This window comes from Vipera berus (assembly GCF_964194415.1).
Source record: "Vipera berus genome assembly, chromosome: 4".
Classification (NCBI taxonomy): Eukaryota; Metazoa; Chordata; class Lepidosauria; order Squamata; family Viperidae; genus Vipera; species Vipera berus.
This window is the reverse complement of record NC_138206.1, coordinates 23778926-23803140: the sequence shown is the minus strand read 5'-3', so window position 1 is coordinate 23803140 and position 24215 is coordinate 23778926. Positions and strand designations below refer to the sequence as shown.

Genomic DNA, 24215 nt, shown 5'->3' with positions numbered 1-24215 from the left:
TGTGGCTCCCACAGCAAAGGCATTACTTACATCATCCTTGGGATGTGCAAAATTCTTTGTGTATTTGCATTCTATATCAGCTGAAACTTCCAGATACTTTTCAAAGGTAACCCATTTAGAGGGCATTGCAATAGTCCAAATGGAAGATGACCAGAATGCGTGTGACTGAGCAAAGGGCCTCCCTATCCAGGAAGGGAATAACTGGCATATAACAACAGCAAAGCCCCTTCCTTGAGCAAGTCTTATGAGTCCAGTAGGAAAATTACATACCACATCCGCCTGCGATACATACCAAGACCATAAACTCCCTCTCCGATTATATATATATATATATATGTATGTATGTATGTATGTATGTATATGTATATGTATATGTATATGTATATGTATATGTATATGTATATGTATATGTATATGTATATATATAAAGGTAAAGGTTCCCCCGCACATGCGTGCTAGTCATTTCCAACTCTTGGGGCCGGTGCTCATCTCCGTTTCAAAGCCGAAGAGCCAGCACTTGTCCGAGGATGTCTCCGTGGTCATGTGGCCGGCATGACTAGACGCCAAAGGCGCATGGAACGCTGTTACCTTCCCACCATAGTGGTCCCTATTTTTCTACTTGCATTTTTACATGCTTTCGAACTGCTAGGTTGGCAGAAGCTGGGACGAGTAACAAGCGCTCACTCTGTTACGTGGCACCTGAGATTCGACTCGCCAAACTGCCGACCTTCTGATCGACAAGCTCAGCGTCCTAACCCACTGAGCCACCGCGTCCCATATATATATGTGTGTGTGTGTGTGTGTGTGTGTGTGTGTATACATATATATATCCCAGAGATATAAATATATCCCAGGTAATATTATTTACAGGCAACGTACATCCAAGCTATTTATTGTAACATTTTCTAAAAGGTAACTGTGCTTTAGTTTTAGATAGGAAACAGTCATATGAATGACATGTCCCAAGATAATGTTGCAGGATCCAATTTGGGTCAATCTTCTGAGCTTTTGAACTTGTGCTGGAGTCCATCTTCAGAAAACTTAAAATTCTTCTTTCCCATGACTTACTAAAGAGAAAGCTCAATGTGAAAGAATGCACAGATGCACTTTGAAATAACTAACTCAAAATAATTGTCCATAATAATTAAAACTGTTTTATGAGAAAACAGATATTCAAATAATGATTATCAGAGAACTGCATAGATATGCTTATATATCCTTTATTCGCTTGAAGTGTTTCAGATGTGTGTGAGACCACAGGTGCCAGGATTTTTAGCCAGCAAGCTGGAGAAGGATATCAAGAATTATAGTTCCAATAACAACTTGAAGAGTTTCAGATAAAGTAAAATCATTATTGCCTGGTTCAACATCATGTAAGATCAGGATATTGCTATTGCTGTATTTTTAAAAAAAATTCACAACAGAAAAACAAGAGTTAATGGGTGGAATTTTGAAGAAAGGCGAAATGAATGGATTAACTTCTAGAAAGTTAGAACATCAATCTATCTCTAATATGTCTCTTTCTCTCTCTCTCTCTCTCACACACACACACACACAAACACACACCCTTTACACATGTATATGCACAGATACAGAGAGAGCATGGGTACTTTGAGAATCATAAATAGTTCTAGGAAGGTGCTTGATTTATAGAATAAGCTAAAAATGGCTGGAGTCAAGTATCATTCCAACCTCAGACCAAACAAACCACATTGTTGCCTTAGTGCAATATGTGAATTTAATCATTATCTTTCCTAGCTTTCTGAGGATTTGGGGAGATAGAGCCAAAAGGACAGAGAGTTCTCAAACCTAAAAGCTTTTCTGAAAGGTGATATTTGCATGGTGTGATACATGATTGACATGCAAGACATCCCAAACTGGGAACTCCAGGCTTTTAAAAAGAATCACACCTTTCAAATTACTTACTTACAAATTAGTATGTTTGAATCTAGTTTTTCTGATATATCCAAAGAATTTTGAATGCTTCCTAGCATCATTGCTTTATATATAATGCTGGTACACTTCAGGATTCTGAAAAATTCAATGTGACTTAGGTGCATTCATGCTGGTAATTTATCATTAAGAAGAATTATCATTAGAAGAACCAGTTCTCTGAAGAAAAGGATGCACTATCCTCAGAAAAGCTGATTTTGGATCTCATGTTAAAATAGCAGCATGTGTTTTGTTTGCAATTACCGTTTCCTTTTTTTAGTGATTGCCATGGACCTGACATGTTTTGACATTTGGTCTGAATTGGAAGCAACAAAGCTCACTATTTGATTAGTTTTCTAAAATGTAGCTCAATAAACCTGATGATTCTAATGTCTGAGAGCCCTCTACTGGAATAAGGATTTAACACAACAAGTTTGTTCCTAAAAAGAATGGGGCCTGGGCCTGGGTTAATTCTTAAACAGTGAATACTTCTTGAAATAGAAGGGGAGGGTGCTGAAAAAAAATATAATCATCAACAAGCTTTAATCAAAACTTTTCATCCTCACAAAAATGATAGGAAAAGAACATACCGAATACTACAGAAAGATATAGTTCACCTTGCTGGTGGTTTAACATCAACTATTGTAGGGTATGTGTTTTTTAAAAAAATTGATGCTATTATTATTGTTGTTTTGTTGGAGGAAGAGCCCCCCCAAGCCCCTCCTCCAAAAGCTATTTGTCTCAGATTTTCAGATTTGAAGAAGTGGTTTTACTGTCGAAAGGCCGAGCGGTTGTGACGGATTCCCGAGAGAACCACCTGCACATACAGACTGTGAGCTCTCGAAATAACATTTCACTCAAGCAAGGAAGTCTTGCACCAACAGCTGCAATGAGAGGGCAACACTTAAGTATCTCAGTCAGCAAAAGTCAGTTGCAGATGCTTGGTAAGCGTACCCACTGACATCTGCATTCATGGCTCTTCTTGCCTTGCTAATCCAAATTTTCCTCCTTCTCTTTCTATAGATTTGTCCTACACCTTTTTCTCTATTTAATCTCTCCTTCTCTGATTTTTTTTTTTGTTTTCTTGCCTCGTTTCTCTTTATTTCTATTTGATTTTGCCCTATGGATCTTTGGTTTTGGTGTTCTTTTTCTGTTTCTCTTTCCTTAAAAGACAGGCTGCTTGTATGAAGCCTCAGAAATGTCTGAAGGATGGGTAACAATTGTTGATGGACTTAAAATAAGCAAGGAGAAAGGATTTTTAGATCAATTTTTTTTCTAATCGGAGAGATTTGAAATCTACTAGAAAGCACAAAGATCCAAATGTAAATGAAATCTTTTCTTAGAATAGATGTGAGTATATGTTTGCCAGGGACATAATATATTTTGATGATGTAATGAGTATGGATATTTATTAGAAGGATGATTATTGTACTGGTGGATAGATATCTTGCTTAGCTACAACTAAAACTTCGGCTATCAGTTCACTGAATGGTGGGATTGTATTCATAAAACTGTGAAATCATATTTTAATGCTTTTTTATCCTACCTTTCTATACAGTTGTACAAAGCACAAAGTTTCTGTGCATCTTGCCTAATATGTTTAATATTATTCATATCCATATTTACTGGAAAACCATAGATCCTGAATGAAAGTCCAGTAAGCTGTAAATGAACCCACAGCATAATTAAGCTCTTTTTTATCTTTCTTACAAGGAACAATTTTGGTAATATTTGAAACTTAACTTTGCTTGTTTATATCCTTTAATGTTGTTAGCAAGAAAGTAGTACAATTATGTTTTTCAAGTTTATGTGAATATATTTGCCTCTAGGGCTGAAATAGTATTCTTGGTTACAATGATAGATAAGTGTCATCAGGGCTTTTTTTCCTCATAGAACGCTCAGAACAGAGTTCCGGCACCTTTTTTTGGATGGAACCTTGTAGGGTAGGCAAGGCGGGTTGTATGACATGTGTGAGTTCCGGCACCTTTTTCTTTTACAAAAAAAGCACTGAGTGTCATGATTTATAAGAGCTTAGCCTTAATATATTCTCTTTTATGCCATTATTTGCTGATCCGCATTATTATGTCTTGCATGGTTCAGCCATTCTACAATAATAGAGCAACATATTCCCAAAATTCTAAAATTGTCAAGGTTTGATTTATGATTTCTCATTCAACACAGCCCTGAGTACATCTGTTCCATGGAATTCAGTGTGATATGTTCACCAGCAAGCATGCTTAGGATGCTCACTGACCTTTGATCTGTCTAGTCTGAAATATCTTATTGAAACAAAATCTGTTTTTCTGTTTGAAAACCCAAAAGTCCAATCAAAATGTTGGGGAAAACTGCATCAGGAGCATAGCAACATTTCTTACTACAATACATTGTAAAATAAAATGCAGGTCTTTTTGTAGTTGCTCTTTTATATATATATATTGCACATTCAAATATTCAAACTCACATAAACAAGAGATTTACAAATGTGTTTTTTGTAGTTTTCTAATATTCCAATAAATGATTAGGGCTAACTGAATAAACTCTATCATTTCAAATCCTAAAAAACACTATTAAACTCAATGCAAAATATAGTTGTCAAAAGCAACAAAAATGTGAATAAAATCACAAAGTGCAGTAAATTATTTTTGAAATAATTTAAACATTTTTGTATATTTTTAATATACAAAAAAGAAAAGGAGAAAGAGAATCATAAAAACATTATTAAGAATCCACCTGCTTGCGAATTATATCCTTTCTTCCCATTGTACCTCAAATGTGAATTACAATCAATATGTTTGCAAGCATTTCTTATATATATATATATATATATATATATATATATATATATATATATATATATATATATATATATATATATATATATATATATATATATATATATATGAAATGCTTGCAAACATATTGATTGTAATTCACATTTGAGGTACAATGGGAAGAAAGGATATAATTCGCAAGCATAATATATATATATTATTTATTAATATATTATTTATTATTTATTAATTTAATTTATATACCGCCCTTCTCTCAAGAGACTCAGGGCGGTGAACAGGGCAATACATAAAAATTAGATACAAAAGTTAAAATTAGATTATTAAAACATAATTAAACAATGCCCAGAGATAATACAAATTTAAAATTGAAGTCGTTAATAAAAATCCCACCCCGTCCCATCAGGCCAGGCCAGCTTGTTTAAAGAGATAGGTTTTAAGGTCGCGCCGGAAGGAGCGGAGATCGGGCGCCATCCGGAGCTCAACCGGAAGATGGTTCCATAAATCCGGTGCACCCACAGAGAACGCTCTCCCCCTGGGGGCCACCAGTCGGCATTCTTTGACCGGCGGCACCCTGAGGAGGCCCTCTCTGTGGGAGCGTACTGGGCGGAGGGAAGTTGACGCCGGCTGCAGGTGCTCCCCAAGGTATTCTGGACCCATGCCATGGAGGGCTTTGTAGGTCATTACCAACACCTTGAACCTCACCCGGAAGACAACTGGTAACCAATGCAGCTCGCGGAGCAGAGGTGTAACACGGGAGTATCGGGAGACTCCCAATACAACTCTCGCGGCTGCATTCTGTACCAGTTGGAGCCTCCGAGTGGTCTTCAAGGGTAGCCCCATGTAGAGAGCGTTGCAGTAATCAAGACGAGAGGTCACGAGCGCATGAGTGACCGTGCGCAGGGCATCCCGGTCTAGATAGGGCCGCAACTGGCGCACCAGGCGAACCTGGGCAAACGCCCCCCTAGTCACAGCTACAATATGATCTTCTAAGGAGAGTTGTGAGTCTAGGAGGACTCCCAAGTTGCGAGCCCTATCTACAGGAGGTAAAGACTCACCCCCCATAATGAGGGGTGGGATATCCTGAATATCCCGAGATGCCGGTACGCACAGCCACTCCGTCTTGTCAGGGTTGAGACGAAGCCTGTTCCTCCCCATCCAGATCCGGACCGCCTCCAGGCACCGGGACATCACGTCGAGGGCATCACTGGGGTGGTTTGGGGTCGAAATGAAAAGTTGGGTATCATCAGCATACTGATGATACCCAACTCCAAAACCACGAATGATCTCACCCAGCGGTTTCATGTAGATGTTGAACAGAAGGGGCGAGAGGACCAACCCCTGAGGGACTCCACAAGCGAGAGGCCTCGCGGTCGACCTCTGCCCTCCTGCCAACACCGACTGCGAGCGTCCCAGGAGATAGGAGGAGAACCACTGAAAAACCGTGCCTCCCACTCCCAATCCCCTGAGACGCCGCAGCAAGATACCATGGTCGATGGTATCGAAAGCCGCTGAGAGGTCTAATAGGACTAGAACAGAGGAGTATCCTCTGTCCCGAGCCCTCCAGAGATCATTCACCAGCGCGACCAATGCCGTCTCCGTGCTGTACCCGGGTCTGAAGCCCGATTGGTACGGGTCTAGATAATCCGCTTCATCCAGGACCAGAGGGAGCTGATGCGCCACCACACTCTCAACAACCTTCGCAAGAAAGCGAAGGTTGGAGACCGTACGAAAGTTATTCAAAACAGCCGGGTCCAAGGCAGGCTTCTTGAGGAGAGGTCTCACCACCGCCTCTTTCAAGGCGGCGGGAAAACTACCCTCACTCAGAGAAGCAGATATAACCGCCTGGAACCAGCCTCGTGTCCCCTCCCGGGCTGCATAAACCAGCCAGGAAGGGCACGGGTCCAATAAACATGTGGTGGAGCTCAGCCTCCCCATGATCCTGTCCACTTCCTCCGGAGTCACAGGATCGAACTCCTCCCAGGTGACATTGACAAGACCGCTCGTGTCCTGATCGTCCGATACTGCCCAGTCGGAGTCCAAACCGGTCCGAATCCGAGCGATTTTGTCCGACAGATGTTGACTAAATTCCTCGGCCCGCCCCTGCAAGGGTTCCCCACTAACCTCCTGATTAAGGAGGGAGCGGGTCACCCTAAACAGGGCGGCCGGGCGATTATCTGCGGACGCGATGAGGGCAGCGAAGTAGTTAGATCTCGCTACCCTCATCGCTGCGAGATAAGACCTAATGTGGGTTCTTAGTTGCAATCGGTCGGATTCAGATCGGGTGGACCTCCAAACGCTCTCTAGGCCCCGTCTCCGACGCTTCATCTCCCGGAGCTCCGCGGAGAACCATGGAGCCCATTGGGATCTGCGCCGGGTCAGGGGCCGCAAGGGTACAACTCGGTCAAGTGCCTCCGTGGCCGTCCTTTCCCAGGCTTCCACTAAGGCATCTGCCGAGCTGTGAGCTGAGGAGGCAGGTGGGGACCCCAGCGCTGCCTGAAACCTCTCAGGGTCCATTAAGCGTCTGGGGCGGAACCATCTAGTTGGCTCAACAACCCCACGGTGGGGAGTGGCAAAACGGAAGACCAGCCGCAGGAGATGATGATCGGTCCATGACAGGGGCATAACAATTGGGGAGCCCCCACCAAGATCATATATATATATATATATATATATATATATATATATATATATATATATATATATATAATAGCTATTTTTAGTTGAAGGAGAATAAAGATGCCCATGTCAGTTAAAGTAAATGAAAAAGCACCTTTGGACCTTTATCTCTTTTTACTGTACAACGATCCTTTTTACTGTGTTCTAGCTTTCATTTTTTTTTTACAATTATCAGCCTCTCTTTTATCCCATACAGCATCTGGTTTAAGGACTGTTCTATGCCATGTTAAACAAATGCATTCCCTATTTTTTAAAGTGTTTTCTAGTTTCAGGTCTATACTAGATAATCCTTTGGGGACTATTTTTATTTATATCTGTTCTCAAGCTGGTCTAATATTGGCAACCACACCTGCAGTCTTGCATACTGGAAGGAAAGATTAGTTCAGAAATGTACCATTTTGTGCTTTTTTTTTGACAACATTAGTCATTTCCCGTTCTTATTTGTCATTCAACTTTCATTCCATTTTTTTTATTACATTTATATCCCGCCCTTCTCCGAAGACTCAGGGCGGCTTACAAGCTTAGCAGTAGCCTTCATTCTATGTATATGCCTGCTTGTTAGGGCTTTCACACACACCCCCAGCGGCATTATTACAAAGTCAGCTTAATTGCCCCCAACAATCTGGGTCCTCATTTTACCTACCTCGGAAGGATGGAAGGCTGAGTCAACCTTGAGCCTGGTGGGATGCGAAGCTGCACTAATTGCAGGCAGCTGGTGTTACTTAAGGAGGCATTAGCCCAGTGCTCCACCATGGCTTGTGAGACAAACACAGAATAACAGAGTTGGAAGGGACCCTGGAGATCTCCTAGTCCACCCCCTGCTCTAGCAGGAAACCCTGTACCATTTCAGACAAATGGTTAACCAATCTCTTCTTTAAAAACCTCCAGTGTTGTAACACCCACAACTTTTGGAGGCAAGTTGTTCCACTGATTAGTTGTTCTAATTGTCAGGAAAATTCTCCTTAGTTGGTTCTCTCCTAGATTAGTTTCCATCCATAATTGCTTCTTGTCCTGCCTTCAGATGCTTTGGGAAATAGGTTGGCCACCTCTTCTTTGTACCAGCCCCTCAAATATTGGCACACCTTTCTACTTAATCCTATTCTTATTTTCTTTGATTTCAGTGTTTTTTTATTCATTCCTTTCATTCCAAAAAGTCTGAGTGTTCTCTGACCTTATATACTACTGGTATATTATTCTTAATCTCATTTTCCTTCTATATCTTTCTTCAGTTCATAAATTCTCTTAGCCTTCTCCAAAGTGGTAGCTCCAAATTTTTCACAGTACAATTCCTATCTATCTAGCAGTAGTATTAATGATCAAGGATGGTAGAATTTGTAGTCTAAAGTTTCTTAGTTGGCTAGGCTACCCTTAATTCCGTTTTCTGTTTACCCAATTTTAATTTTCACTTATGTGAATACAATTTCCAGTTTTATTATTCTCCACGTTATCTACCTTCTTCTTCTGTTGCTAAAATTTGGCTTCTAGTTTTGCTGCTATATTTCATTAAGAATCTTTGCAATTACCTTCAGCTAAAAAGCTAACTTCCCAATATTTTTATATTTCTCTGCATCTCATTTTAAGAAAGATTAACAAAATACTCCCTGGAAAAGGGACTTGAATGTTTAAAACTGAATTGTTCCTCTATTCATTGTGCTTTGTGTTTGTCGTGCCTTTCTTTATTCTTAGCTTAATTTCTGTATTTTATATTCACAGTGAAGGCTGGCTTATCTTTTACTGCATCTACTGCTTCAACACTGATCCTTCTATTTCATTCATCCAGGCTGAAATACCATATTATATACATATTCTATCTTAAGTAATGGACAAGTTTTCCATTGATTCTGGCTTTGATCCTTGCCAACCAAAGAGACATTCCCAAAATGCTAAATTCTTCTTCACCCAGTGGCCAATACATGAAATAGGATGAGGGTGAAGGTTCATTCTGCGAGCTTGTGGGTTGGTTTCTGAATGTTTTGTTACCAGGCTAGGTAACATCTTCATCTGAGTTTAGGGGATGTCAATATCAATGTGATTGACACTGTCACTGACACTGACATCCTATAAACTCAGCTGAAGATGTCACCTAATCTGGAAACAAAACTTTCAGAAACCAACCCACAAACTCAGAGAACGAACCTTCACCCTCATCCTATACCCGAGCTACAGATATTCACCACTATTGCAAACACAAAATAGAATTGACATTCAGAGCATCTATATTTAAGTGAGTAACATTAGAGAGATGATAGCGATAGAGATATATAGATGACCCAGTAATCTTCAGCATCTTCCTAAATAATGCAGATGAGGGGATAGAAGGGGAACTCATCAGATCTGCAGATGACACTAAGCTGAGGGGAATAGCTAACATTTAGACTAAAGATTCAGAAGCATCTTGACAGACCTGAACACTGTTCTGGTTGTCACAATGCAGAAAAGATATTGAGACTCTAGAAAGATAAAAAGATAAAAAGATAAGGGGTCTGGAAGCTAAACCATATGATGAATAATTGAGGGAATTAGGTATGCCTAATTTAACAGAAAGAAGGCATAGGGGAAATATGAAAGCAGTCTTCTAGTACTTGATGGGTTGTCACAGAGAAGAGTGAGTTGACCTATTCTCCAAAGTACCTGAGGGCAGGACAAGAAGTAGTGGATAGAAACTCATTAAAGACAGATCCAACCTGGAACTAAGGAGAAATGTCCTGACATTGAGAACAATTAACCAGTGGAATGGCTTACCTCCTTACATCACTGGAGATTTTTAAGAAGAGACTGGACAGCCATTTGTCCAGAATGGTATAGGGCAGGGGTAGGCAACCTCGGCTCTTTTATGACTCCATGAGTCATAAAAGAGCCGAGGTTGCCTACCCCTGGTATAGGCTCTCCTTCTTGAGCAAGGGGGTTGACTAGAAGACCTCTGAGATCCCTTCCATCCCTATTATTCTATGTTTTATGTTCTATCTATTTTACTTAGCGAGGAACTTACTAGTTGAGAGGTACAATTAAATGGGAAAAGGGACAGTGGGATGAAAAATATATGTATATTCAGCACATTTACTTTTTGAATTCACTCTACATTTTTTGTTTTCCTTTTTGGCAGCTCTGATTCTTACAGTGATTCTTACATCCACTGGTGTGATGAGCCAAACTACATTTGAGATAACTTGCTTTTTAATCAAGCAACAGAACAATGCTTCAAGGAATTGGGAGTCTTCACCTTCTCTCAAGGTAAAGGAAAACAAGAGTATAAAAATATTCGATTGGACCAAAGTGCCATTTGGTCTATAATTCTGTGCCACAGAATGAGCTCAGCAGCATTTTCCTCTTTGAGTTCTCCATCATCTGATACTGAAGACAGAGTGTCTCTGTTATGGAATATAATATAACATTCTCAACCAAAGTTGCTAGCCACTTTAAAGAACTACTGTCTTATACAGTGTGAAACAAGTTTAAGCCCCACTTAAAGCTATCTGTTGGGCATTGTAAGGAATGTCTGTAATTAATGAATGGAAATCTTATATGATTTCCACTCATTAATTACAGACATTCCTTCCTGCTTTCATGTGTGTCAGACATGTGTTTCACTGATCCTGGCTTCTAGCATTATGAGCAAAGCATATGTCTTCTTCCTCTCCACTTTCTCCATAGAATACATATCTTCTTCATCCACTCAGCCAATTGTTCAGTAAGCTATCTTTCCATTTTTATTCATTGTGAGGATTATCCAGTCCTTCAATATTTTCGTTGCCTGTTCCTGCACCTTTCCCAAATGAAATACAATCCTCATTTACGACCACAATTGAGCCCAACATTTCCGTTGCTAAGTGAGGCAGTTGTTAAGTACGTTTTGCCCTATTTTACAACCTTTTTGCTACAGTTGCTAAGGGAATCACTGCAGTTGTTAACTGAATCATGTTGTTAAGTGAATCTGGCCCCTCTCATTGACTTTGCTTGTTGGAAGCCTGCTGGGAAGATTACAAATGCTGATTACATGACCCCAGGACAGTGCAACAGGGTCATATTAGGGCAGTGTCATAAATACATACCAGTTGCCAAGCACCTGAGTTTTGATCATGTGACCGTGAGGCTGCTATAATGGTCGTAAGGTAGGCAAACTCATCATAAGTCAGTTTTTTTAATGCCCTTGTAACTTAAAACAGTCACTAAACTAATAGTTGTAAGTCAAGGACTACCCTGTAATCAGAATTCTTTGCATTACTACGTTGGATGTGGACTCTACCTTCTTGAGGCTTAGGTAGAGAAATGCTATTTTAAAATGTTTTGGGTGATGTCTTCTTCTGCCACCAGCATTTCTCTCTGTGTCTTCTGGCTTCCAAACCCACCAAAGCAATTTCAGTTTCAATTTCAATTCCAATTCCACAAATACCAGCTCCATACAATTTTTCAATGTATGTACCAGAACCATTTGCCACCAGTAGATTCTGTCTCCTTGGCTGGCCTTTCGGGCTTGCCCACGGCTCTAACACAGAAGGTGTTGATTAATGATTAATGGGTTGCCAGAGAGACAATTGCTACTGTGCTAACTCTTAATTCTTAAGCATTGGTGTAATGAACAAATACTCAAATTGTCTGGCTTCACAACCTGGGTTTAGAGTAAATCCCAGGCTTCCTTTCACGACTTATTTTTTTACTCTGCAATTAGATTTGGTTGAAAACTCTTGGGCAGGGCCCAGTTAGATTTGAATCTTGACTACAGACAAGAATGAAGTCATACACAATAGTTGATTGCCCATTGCTGATGTAAAAATTTCAGAAACCTTTGAAGAATTTAACATGAGGCTTCATCTTCCCTTCCAAGTGAATTGATACTTGGTGGGATGCTTGTTGGCTTTGAATCCATTTACATAATTTACATTTACATAATGACCATCTATGGAACTGTGATCTGCTAGTCCCCATCTCATCCCTTTCAAAATACTTATTTCTTTGCTAACTTATAAACATGGTTTTGCATTTTCCCTTACTCATTCCTTTTCGCTACTCTTTTTCTGTGAATGAAGCTCAAACAATGATGACTGTTGCTACTACCTACATCCAGTTTTATAATACTTTGGTATTATAAAGCTGGATGTCAGGGTTTTATTTTATCTTTATAATAAGGAATTTCATTTTTGTCCAGATCTTTAATTCTATGAGCCTGAATTGGTTTTATAATCCGGCAGCTGTCCTCATTGACAGCTGTTCTGTTTCCACTCTGTCTTGTGGTCTGTCTTCTTCTGAGCAATCTTCTTCTCTTTTTCAAACATGTGATATTCCACTGTTAATACTTATTGTCTCCTTTTGCTTCCTGACTTCCATGCCTGTGGTTAAAATTTTGAAGTGAGGTTTTTCTATGCATATATGTCTCTTCAAGTCACTGTTGACTCCTAATGACTGCTAAACAATTTAAACAATGCAGTTTTCTTGACAAAGTTTTGAAAGTGGTTTCCAAAGGTCCCCAGGTCCCCAACCTGGCTTCAGGACTAAAATTCACCATCTCCGGGTTTCTAACAAGGTGCCTTAACCGCTCGACCAAACTGTCTCTCTATTGTCTAAACCATTTTCCATTTGTGATATTATCCTCTCTTAACATATTTTTTAAAATAATATTTTATTAGTTTTCTAATTATTCATTTAGGTATTTGAAAAGGAATGTGGTTGCTGGGTTAATGAATAATTCAATAACATACAAAAATCTTTAGTTCTTCGCAACAGAGATATATTGTGGAGTGGAGAAGATGGATTGATTATATCCAGAATAAATATGGGACTAAAAAGTTTAACCTAGCATTTGAATAAGTATTGATGTGATATTTATATTGCTTGTAGTTAGTTTATAAGAGTTAAAGTGTGATAGATTTAATAGTTTATTGTTGTTTGCATAAGGTAGACTATGATTGTTTGTATTTTTATACCCTGTATTGAGCTCTGGGAAGTCGGGGAGGGGGGAGGGGGAAGGGAGGGAGGTGTTGGGGAGGGTTGGGGAGAGGGGAGGGGGTGGGGAGGGGTTTTGCTTTGTTAAAAAATGTATTGTAAAACTTTTCAATAAAAAAATCTTTAGTACAAATCTCAAGTTACAACATTGAATATTTCCTCTCTTTTTCCCATCAATATTGAAATTTAACATTTGATATTTATAATTTTCAGGATTTAAGTAACCAAAGTTTCCCTTATTTCAATTCATAACAAAATTTAATATTCAAAATACACATCTTATCTATTTGAGTATAGTCTTGCTCTATTTTCTAAAAGTTTTCTATTTCCCACCTTATTAAATCATCTAATTTTTAAATATTAAACAAATAGAATCCTTATTTTCAACTGATTTCCAAATATTTTAAATTAAATGAGCAAAATTCCCCTTATCTCAACTTCTCCCTTTAACCCTCTAATTAGTAATATGAAATCCCCTCTAATAAATCAAAGCCCCAATTTTCTTCAGCCTTATTCTAGCTTTCTTCCTTTGCCAATTAGCCTTCCAAGTCAGTGCTTTTAAATCATCAAATAGCTCTACCCTTTATTATTGTATATATTATTTGAAATAAGAGAGACCAGTTAGTTGCCATTTTTTTGGAAGGGCTAGTCCACTTGTGTTCATTAGATCATTTCTTTATTATTCCAATTTCCCATGATTGTCCTGATATGTTTATCTTCCATTCAATGTGTCCTTCTCCTTTCTCCTCAAATTTCTTCTGATTTATATAGAAAGTCTTTTTCATTTTCAGTGTTGTCACTCCCTTTTCTGGATTTTTCATTAACTGTATTTGTTGGTCAATTGAGTCCTTTATCTGAAGTCTGGGCTTCAAGCCCTTCCCTCTCTCCTCAAAGGGGAAAAAATACTTTGGGCAGCTTTTACAGGAAAAGAAAAATACTTAATATCCTAAAGAGAAGATCAGAACTCACCCAGTTTCATCAACATTGCTTTAGAAGTGCTTGATGGTAAGTTTGACTTCGGCTGTCAGCAGCTTAGTGATGAGCCATATTGCTATGGCCGGTCTTTCCTCCGCTGGTTTGGAGGGCTGTCCCAGATCAAGCAGAAGGGATGCCACCCTCCCGCAATCAAGTGAGGATCCCCTTCTTGCTCGTTGCCCCTACTGGGAGACTTTCGACCCTTTCCAGGGTGCCCCAGCGAAACGAAATCAAACGCAGAAGACGGAGCTTGCCTTCCAGTGTCCGTGGCAGCCGCAATGGCAAACTGGAAGTCTTAACATATTTTTTGCATGTCTCCCAGGAATATCTCCAACTTATACTGTCCAAGCACCCCAAAGATGCTTTATTCCTAAGGGCAACTGGACTCTTTTCTTTTCTTTTCTTTTCTTTTCTTTTCTTTTCTTTTCTTTTCTTTTCTTTTCTTTTCTTTTCTTTTCTTAGAAAATGTTTAGCTTTTTGGATGAGAAGCAAACATTTTCTAAGAAAAAAAAGAAAAAACACAAGAAAGTCCAGTTGCCTTTTGGAAAAAGCGCCTTTGGGAGTCTCTCCGTTCAGCAGCTTAGCTATGGTCTCATATGGCTAAATACAAGTGGAAGAGAACAGAAGCGTTGTTTGACTTCATCCTCCATAAATTTATGTTCTTTTCCTCTTGATGGCTGAAAATAGAACTGCATGGTCTACTGAGTCACAGTAGTTCAGGAAATCATAAATCTTACATCTTAAAATTTATGCTATATTAAGGTTTGCTCTGCCTCTTCAAACTCTTTAGTTTGTGTGAAATACTTTGCTTGCTTATCCATGCAAAAATAGAAAATACACCTTCCTTTTTTCTTCCACATTTATGTCATGTTTCAGGTGTTCCTCCTCCTAAACTCTTTCAATCTTTTGTTCTTTCTTTCTGCCATACTTTGCTAACTGTCTATCCTCATGTCCTGACTTGGCTTTTCTCTATAACTCCTTTGTCCTTATTGCCATCTCCTTCATCATTATCCCCCACGTGTACTGCATAATCAGTATTTTTGGTCACTCTAGACCAGGGGTGTCAAACTGCTGGCCTGCAGGTCAGGTGTGTCTTGCCGAAACTACGCCCATCCCAGCTCTGGCAATGGGGGAAAAGTCGTGATATGTCGTGACACGTCATGTGACTTGGTGAGTTTGACACCCCTGCTCTAGACTCTTTGTTCATATTAGTAGTAGGTCTAGTAGTATATTTACATCATGTGGTAGTCAAAGATGTAGCATTGCAAGGAACTACTGTATATTAAGACATATCAATGAGGAATTTGATTTAACTTTGGTATGCTCAACCCTTTACTTAATGAGTACCATACACGGCTTTGAGTGACACTTTGTCAGCTATACTCCCATGATGAATAGAATTCAAGCAAAATCGAAAATTTACTTACTTTAAGTAAAATATAAATTTAAATACTTGTATGCATGTGACATGATTACTGTTCCCAGTTTGTTTAATAATTTCCTTTTTCTGTCACACTATAAGTTACTCTTTAGTGACAAATTTTGATGAAGTTTTGAGAATGATTCCTAGATTTGCAAGGGTGGAGGGGTGTTGAAGGGGTTTTTGGATCCTGGGCTACCTATACTGCACCTCTAATTTCAACACTGATTTTGCCTTTTGACTTACTGATTTAAATTGCTTTGATTTACTATCAATAATGGGCAGAAAGTAGTTGGGATGACTGAATGCAGCTATTACAACAAGGTTTTCCTTTCATGCAAAATTAGGTTAATAAATTAATAATAAAAATATGTCAGTATCTGAAGGAAGGTTTTTAAAGTCAAACCAATCTAGAAACATTTTCACTCCAGAATTTAAATCACTTTGATATCTATTAACCCCATACTGCCCCCAACTGAAAGGAAGTAAAGCTACAGTAAGTTTCATAATTCTTATTTCAAGATGTAGTGATATTGTGCCTTACATATTCATTTTCTGTGTTTTTACAAACTATGGCAAACATACGAAAAAGAATCCTTAAGAAGGCTCAGCTTAACAGGGACAATGTGATAGACAGCAGATCTGGCTGTTTTCATGGCTGAGTATCCTGGTAACGGCAATGTTGTATTCAAAAGATGTAAAAGGTGCCTTTGATGGAAAACTATATTTAGTTTAGAATTGGAGTAATTTGATTTGTTTGCATATTCCAATAAATTAAGCATGTGAAATTACTTGGTACAAATTCAGATTATTACCCTACTTCAAAATTTCTTCTCCAAGGGTTTTTTCTCACAGCATTCACCCCAAAAGGTGTCCTCATTTCCTACTCAAACTGTGTAACCTCTTTATCTCTTTCTGTGAATGAGGGGGGAAGGACAAAGAGAGATAGGGAAGGGACTCATTTATTTGGGAATGATAGAAGGGAAATGCTGCCTTTATTGGTAGTAGCTTCCCAGATCTTTTATAGAGAACTGTATAGCACAAGCTGCATGTAAACTATCTCTCAATGTTGTTTCTCTAAAAGCGAGACAGATGATAAATGGTGCAACAGAGTAAACATATATTTTCTATCTCTTACAAAGCAGATACAAGATAATGTTGAAGACCGCCAGTGTTCTCTGAATACTCAGGGAACTGAGAATGTCTACAAAACAACAAAAGTGGTAGAAGTTGGTGTGCTTGAAAATGTCAGATTAAACGCAGTATTAAATATTTCAGAGGACATCGTCTGCCACTGGGTTTTTAAAGAGATCCAGACAAAATGTAATTCCTCTCTGGATTTAGAGAACCGGTAAGCAAAGAACAAACAAAGCATATTAAAAACAAGAAGAGCAAAAAGGAATATTTGTTCCACTTCACATGAGTCTCCAGCAAAAGCTCAAATGAATAACTGCAATTTTTTGTGGACATGAATTTTCTTCTTAGTAATTTTTAAAGATGTGAATAGTTGCATGGTTACTTGCCTCTTTTGAAGTAACACTAATCACTGTACTGTGGTCAAAAATTCTCTTGCATCATTCCCTTTCACGTATAGCTTTAATATTCAACACTTAACATTCATCCTTCTTAACTTCTCATAATACTCTGTTCCCTGTATTTGTCCTAATTCATTCTTACAGAGCAAAATTGAAGGCAGAGCACTATGCTTCATCAGTGAAGGAGGGAGGAGGTATCCCTAATTTCCTACTCAAGCAACTGACTTTCCCTTAATTCCTATTAGATTGGGCAGAAATGAAGAACAGGAAAGCTTTGGATTCCCATGGACCCAAATCTTCACCTAATCTTTCAGTGCAACATTCTAACTCCCAAGTTTCATTCGCATCTTTTCTTCTCTGACATCAACGCTGCATGGCTGGAAGAGGGTTTCAGAAGCTTAATGGAAGAAATTAGAAGTCAAATTTCCTTCTCCAGAATTCAAGTGGGGAATTCTCACAAAAATATTTATACGACTCTAGATGTTTTCCCAATTTATAAATAAATTTTTGACTGGGAACCATCCAGGGTTGGTTAGAAGATGGATGCTACATAAAAGTTATAAATAAAAAAATAATGTCTTTTAACTATAAAATCATGCCATTTAGCCTATTGCTGTATTTGACTGGGAGAGCTTCTCAAAGATCATATCTTAAGGTGATGCTGCTAGATAGGAATAGAGAGAATCAGATTTATCTCTCAGTCAGCCATGTTCTTTGGTTGAACCTGCGTCAGTTGCTAGATCAAAGGAAAGGAAGGGAAGGGAGGGAGAAGCACCAACTATATTAGCTGTACCAATGGACTGCAAATAAAATAAGAAGCTTGAAATGAGTTAAGGAATGAGGTGTCCAAATAACAAATTACTTTAAATTATTTGCTAAAATTCACAGAAGTAGGAACCATTAAGTTCTAACCTGCAATTAGAACTATACTGCTTATGTCAGACTGCCAGTCTTTCTACATGAAGTTGCGTATTGAAGCTAGAAGCATGATCTCTTCCTCTTCTTCGAATAAGCATGGTTTGGAGTTGTAGGAGATTTCAAAAACTTCTAGAGAAGTCTAAGTAGAGAAGAACTGTCATTCTGGCTAACCTAATTCTGTAGGTGATTCATGAAATGGTTTATCTGGTCCATATGCAAGGTTTTGTTTCCTTTTTGCTTGTCGTCATTTTGGCCTACTTCCTCACACTGAAGGTTTTTTTTTCATAATTATTTCATAAAGGAAGTCTTGTTTTCTGTCTCAACAGGCATATCATTTCAGTGGAGTTCCCACAAATCAAAGAAACCCAAGGGGGAAATCACACACTGCTCATTACAACTGAAACCAGTAACTACACTATAGTATTTACGTTAAATATAAGGAGTAAGTATGACACATGGAGGCTGAGTGGTTTCATGTCTCGCTTTACAAGCAGAACATGTCTCCAGTTAGTATTTTAAGTGCAAACCTTAACAAATGTATGTAAAGCTATTTATTTAATACTATATACGTTAAATAAAATGTAACTTAATTATCGTGTTATTGCTGGAGATTTCATTTAAAGCAGATTTCTTCATACTTTAATCGTATATAAACTTTAATTTATTTTGGAATAATGTCATACAATGATTAACAAAGGACAAGTTGTCAATTGCTGGGGTATTCTAATGCTATTGATAACTACAGACTTTATAGTTTTATAGGGTACTGTATATTAATGATACTAAGAATAGCTAAAATATTAATAGCAGAGCAATGGAAAGCAAAAGTCAGAATTAAATTTATAGTTAATATTGGAAAACATGGGAGTTAATATGGCTAGTAAAGTTTTTTTATATTTTTTTGAAGCTCAACAAATGGATGATAATTAAGTTTATATAAAAATATTTATCAACTTTTCATTGATATCTTTCAGAATATGTTGCAGCCAAATGTATAATTACGAATATCCTTATTTTAGTCTTTGTAATTATTATGCATTTTTCTGTAGGAACTTGTTATACAGTTACAGTACAGGTATAGTCCTCCTTTAAAAAAATAGAAGCCATACCACCTTCTGAAGGATGTCTGAGAACTTTCTCCCTTTTGAAAAGCTATCCAGTCCAAGGGTCCTACCATAAGTGTCTCTTATTGTATAACCATCCTGCATCATTCATGAAATTTACCACTACATTTGCAAGCTTCTTTTCCCACTGTTTGTTCATATTTCCTTTCTTGAGGATAAAGGCTTCAACAGTGTTTTTGGACTTCTAGCATTTAGGTGCAACCAACCTGAAAGGACTCTCAGGTCAAATTTAAAGAAAATAAAAGAGAACAGAAGCTTTGAAGTTCCCCGCCATTACAGTTAGCTCCTGGGTAGGAGATTGAACAGGCAGATATACCTGTCATTTGCATATCCGAATATGTGGAGTATGAATATAAATGATTTTTGTAATTGGTGCTGGATTTGTCAATGGATAATAATAGCCTGACTAATTTTACAGGCAGTATAACATTTAGCTGTGTTCAAGGAGACTAAATCGTACTGATCTTACAACAACAACAACAACATAAAGAATTTCCAGGGTGTTTTACAGATAAGTTATAGGGTAGGCCTTTGAGCCTTTATTTAGGATACAGTATAGCAAGAACTGGTGTTTCAACAGCCCCTTGGCCACAGAAGCAAAATCTTAGCTGTTAGGGACTTTTCTATCAACTCTCAAAAACTGCTGTGTGGAGAGCATTGAAGCATGCTAAAATAAGTGCTCTTTGGTTTTTAGAAACAGTTAAGTGGTGTATCACACTGGTTCATAAAAGGAACTTACTGTTCTTCAAATGTTCTTAAAGTAGAGCAGGTTGATCTTGTTGGTTTTCCAGGTCTTTGATAGGTTGATTCAATGCACTGAGTACATACTCGGAACCCATGATTAGGAACACCTCTGTGGAAAAGCTAAGAGACTGAAGTTTTTGTGAGATTAGTCTATACCAGGGATGTCAAACTGCCGGCCTGCAGGCCAGACGTGTCATGAAGAAACTGCGCCCACTCCATTGCCAGCAATGGCGAAAAAGCTCCGATATGTCACGCGATGTCATGTGACATTGCGAGTTTGACATGTCTGGTCTATACTATATTGATTTGTAATTGTCCTAAAAAAAAAGAATAACTCAAACCTGTGGGAAAGAAGACTAAGTTCAGCTAATGTGCTATGATATAGGTCTATGTACCTGTTTCAATTTAAGATGGCCCTGCCTCTCTCCTTAATAATATATTTGGAACTCAAGGGCATACTGGAATATACCCCTTAGAAATTTAGACTGGACCCTTTTAAGAGGAGTAAAGGAAGCTTAAGATCTTAGCTAGGCACCAAAAGGTACTTGTACACAAACTGTTTCTGGCAGTTAGAACAATTAATCAGTGGAACAATCTGCATCCAGAAGGTGTGAATGCTCCAACGCTGGAAGTTTTTAAGAAGAGACTGGACAGCCATTTGTCTGAAATGGTATAGGGCAGTGGTGGCAAACTTATGGCACACGCAGAGCCCTCTCTACAGGCATGCGCACCGTCGCCCCGGTCCTAGGCCTTCAGCTGGGTTTTATAAAACTTTTTCACTTTAGGCCTCCGCCGCTGTGTGCAAAAAAAAAAGGTTCAATCAATTTCAACTTCTCGTGGGGGAAAAAAGATCTCGTAAAGTTGGAATTGACTGATTGAATCTTTTAGTCCCAGTTTGCTGGTACCACCCCAGCCACGCCCACCCAATGGGCCACGCCCACCCAATGGGCCACGCTCACCCAGCACCCGACGACACATAAGTGGGTTTCGGGTTGCAGTTTGGGCACTCGGTCTCTAAAAGGTTCACCATCACTGGTATAGGGTTTCCTGCCTCAGCAGGGGGTTGGACTAGATAAACTTTAAGGTCCCTTCCAACTTTATTATTATTATTATAAACCTGTCACTTGCTCATAATCTTTTCTATAAAGATGGCATGTATTATATTTCTGTTTAATTACAATGATTTCTACATTTTAGTCTCTATTAAGTACGTCCCCTTTGGCATGGGGTGCATTAAAGCACGTCCTTTTCTCGATAATATATAAATAGCTCCCAGATAAGGGTTGTTCTGACTAACATTCAAAGGAGAGAGAAATGGGTAGAAAGGAGGGAACTTTGAAACTTTAGAATGTTTTGGATTCTGTGCTCTTGAATGATTTATCCTTTTTATTTATAATCCACCTTTCATGTTAGTTCCATTCCTGTGGGATATTATTCCCACTCTGCTCACTACTTGAAAACTAGAGCAGTTTCAGCCTGCTTAAGGAAAAGCTCTGAAATGTTTTGAGTCAATTCATGTTTCCCTAAAGTTTAAAGTATTCTGGGACACTTTTAAACTTCCTGAAATAACAGGATTGACTGGTAGTTCTCCGAATGAGTTGTGATCTGTCAACAAGAGTTTCTGATTCCCAATGGTTTGACCACAACAAGTGCTGAAAGTTACCATGCCAGTTAAATTAGGTTGATAATATGAAGATAACCGAGAGTGGTGCTGTTGTATGAGTGCACTCTGTACTGAAAACAAAAGAACAACTTGTTCCTTAATTCTAAACATAGGTTTTCCTCTCCCCACCCCTGTTTTGTACTTGACAAATTGGTAACTTGTGTAAAAATAGTAGCTATAATGGAACTTTAATGTCTTCAAAACCTTTAAAATGAGGCTGTTTAAAAATGACCATTGTTGCCCCTTTTAAAAAAATTATAAGAGAGTCAACTAACTGGGCAAGAAGTCATATTTAAGAATATATTTAAGAAATGCAGTGCAGGAGTTCTATCAAGATGATTTTTTTTATTAAAGAGTTTGGCCGGACAGATTGCACTCGCTGAAAAACTAGCATCAAATAATCATTATATGATTGAGATAACTGAGATGGGTTTTGTGGGGGGCAGGGTATGCATGGATTCTCTTCCTTTAAGCTCCAATTCCCTGTTACCTTCCAAGGCATTATTTTAAACCAAAATGTTAACCTAGATAAAATAAGCATAAAAACTGTACAATTTACTCTCAGTAATCTAATATGTGCTATAAGGCTCTCTCAGATCTGTTGGAACAGCAACTTTCTCAATTCCTGCCCAGCATAGCAGTTGGCCCTCTAATTCACCTGAGAGTGCTGTTTGAGGAAGTCTGCTGAAATAAGAATTAGGGTATAGTAACAAAGTTAGACAGTTCTGTTTTTGATAGAAATAATTGAACCTTTGGTCCTTCCGCCGTGACCTGAAGACCTGGTTGTTCCAACAAGAGGGCCTTGACTGACTACGTTTTTTAATTAGGCTTTTTACTGGGTTAAATTGTCTCGTAATTTTGCATTTATTGTTTAATTCTCTTTTAAAGTTTTTACTCTATGTTTTTTTTAATTTTTATTGTTGTGAGCCGCCCTGAGTCCTCAGGGAGAAGGGCGGTATATAAATTTAATAAAATCAAATCAAAATCAAAACATCAGCGTTCAATTCCGCCCCCCCCCCCCAGACGCACACACACACACTCAAATGTGTGAATGCCCTTTTTTGCACCAAGCCTAGGCATTTTGATTCACCATTGGACAAACTGGCAAATAAAGGAAGCTACCTGCTAATTACAGTTTTCAATGAATTTCATTTGGAAATCATGGCTTCTGGTTAAGAGTTTGGGCTGCCAAGATAACGTCACTCTCTTAGTATCTTGATTTTTGTTTGAAACTGCTATCTATTGTTTCCTGATTGCAATGAAGCCCTAAAAAAGAGCCTTGGTGGAGCAGTGGGCTAATGCCTCCTTAAGTAACACCAGCTGCCTGCAATTAGTGCAGGTTCGCATCCCACCAGGCTCAAGGTTGACTCAGCCTCCCATCCTTCCGAGGTAGGTAAAATGAGGACCCAGATTGTTGGGGGCAATAAGCTGACTTTGTAATAATGCCGCTTGGGGGGGAGGTGAAAGCCCTAATAAGCAGGCATATACATAGAATGAAGGCTATTGCTAAGCACATTGATTTGTGCTTTAAATTGTAAGCCACCCTGAGTCTTCGGAGAAGGGCAGGATATAAATGGGATTAAAATAAATAAATAAATAAATGTTCATTAAAAAGTTTCCAGGCTTCTTTAGTTATTCAGGAGGTTATTTGATCATATACTGTAGCTGTTGGCTCTCTGCTAGTTTATACTGCAGCTTATTTATTAAATGTGCATGACTAAACATAGCCAATTATCTCCATTGAGAAAAAGTATCTGTATTTCCCCCCCCCCCCCCAAGCATGGCCAGCAATTGCACTTTTAGCACTGATGGAGAAAAGAAATGTAATTAATGTTAAATACTAATTTACCTAAAGTTGTATATTTTAGCCAATGTACAAGCTGAAGTTTGATTATCATTTGAATTCACAGTTCTTTTAATTTTTTCATAGCAGCTCCCATTTCTTGTTTTTTGAAAAAGTATATTGTACTGGCTTGCATAAACAAGTGCATGAAAATAATGCACAAAGTGCATTATTTTAGTGGGAATGGTCAATATAATTTAGGCAAATTGAACTGTAGGTACACATATCAAAGACATATCTGTATACCATAATAGGTACATGCCGTAATGCAATCTCAGGTTTAATAAATGAACTTGACAGTTTTAGAGAAATGACAGGAGAAGAAAAATAAACACACACACACACATATACATCCATACATTGGGAATAGTAAAATAAGAAAAGATAGGAACAAGAATTAATAAATGCTGAATGAATATCAATGAAATGGAGGAGCAAGAAGCCAGCATGAAATAAATATATTGTGGTTTGGTCATAGGGAGAATAAATGAGATTTGTATCACAAAACAAATACACACAAGGGGAAGCCCCAGAAAGTCATGCTTGGATGGAATTGATGAGATCCACAAAAAGTGAAAGTTGAGAAGTTGAAGTAACAAAAGGCAAATTATGAAGAAGTATATGGGCATGATGGAAATAATGATAGTACTAGCAAA

General features: G+C 38.4%; 1 protein-coding gene across 2 annotated transcripts in view; it reads left to right on the top strand.

The window, feature by feature from the left end:
* Positions 1–2593: 2593 nt before the first annotated feature.
* Positions 2594–24215, top strand: part of FLT3 (fms related receptor tyrosine kinase 3) — a 66170-nt gene continuing 44548 nt past the window's right edge. The window contains exons 1-4 of one of the 2 annotated variants that reach the window (XM_081327261.1): positions 2594–2876; positions 10504–10631; positions 16878–17083; positions 18512–18627. In XM_081327261.1, the coding sequence (XP_081183387.1) occupies positions 2822–2876; positions 10504–10631; positions 16878–17083; positions 18512–18627 (505 nt within the window). In that variant the 5' untranslated portion in view covers positions 2594–2821. Of the gene's footprint in view, positions 2877–10503; positions 10632–16874; positions 17084–18511; positions 18628–24215 lie in introns of both variants that reach the window. The other variant, XM_081327260.1, reaches the window with a different exon arrangement.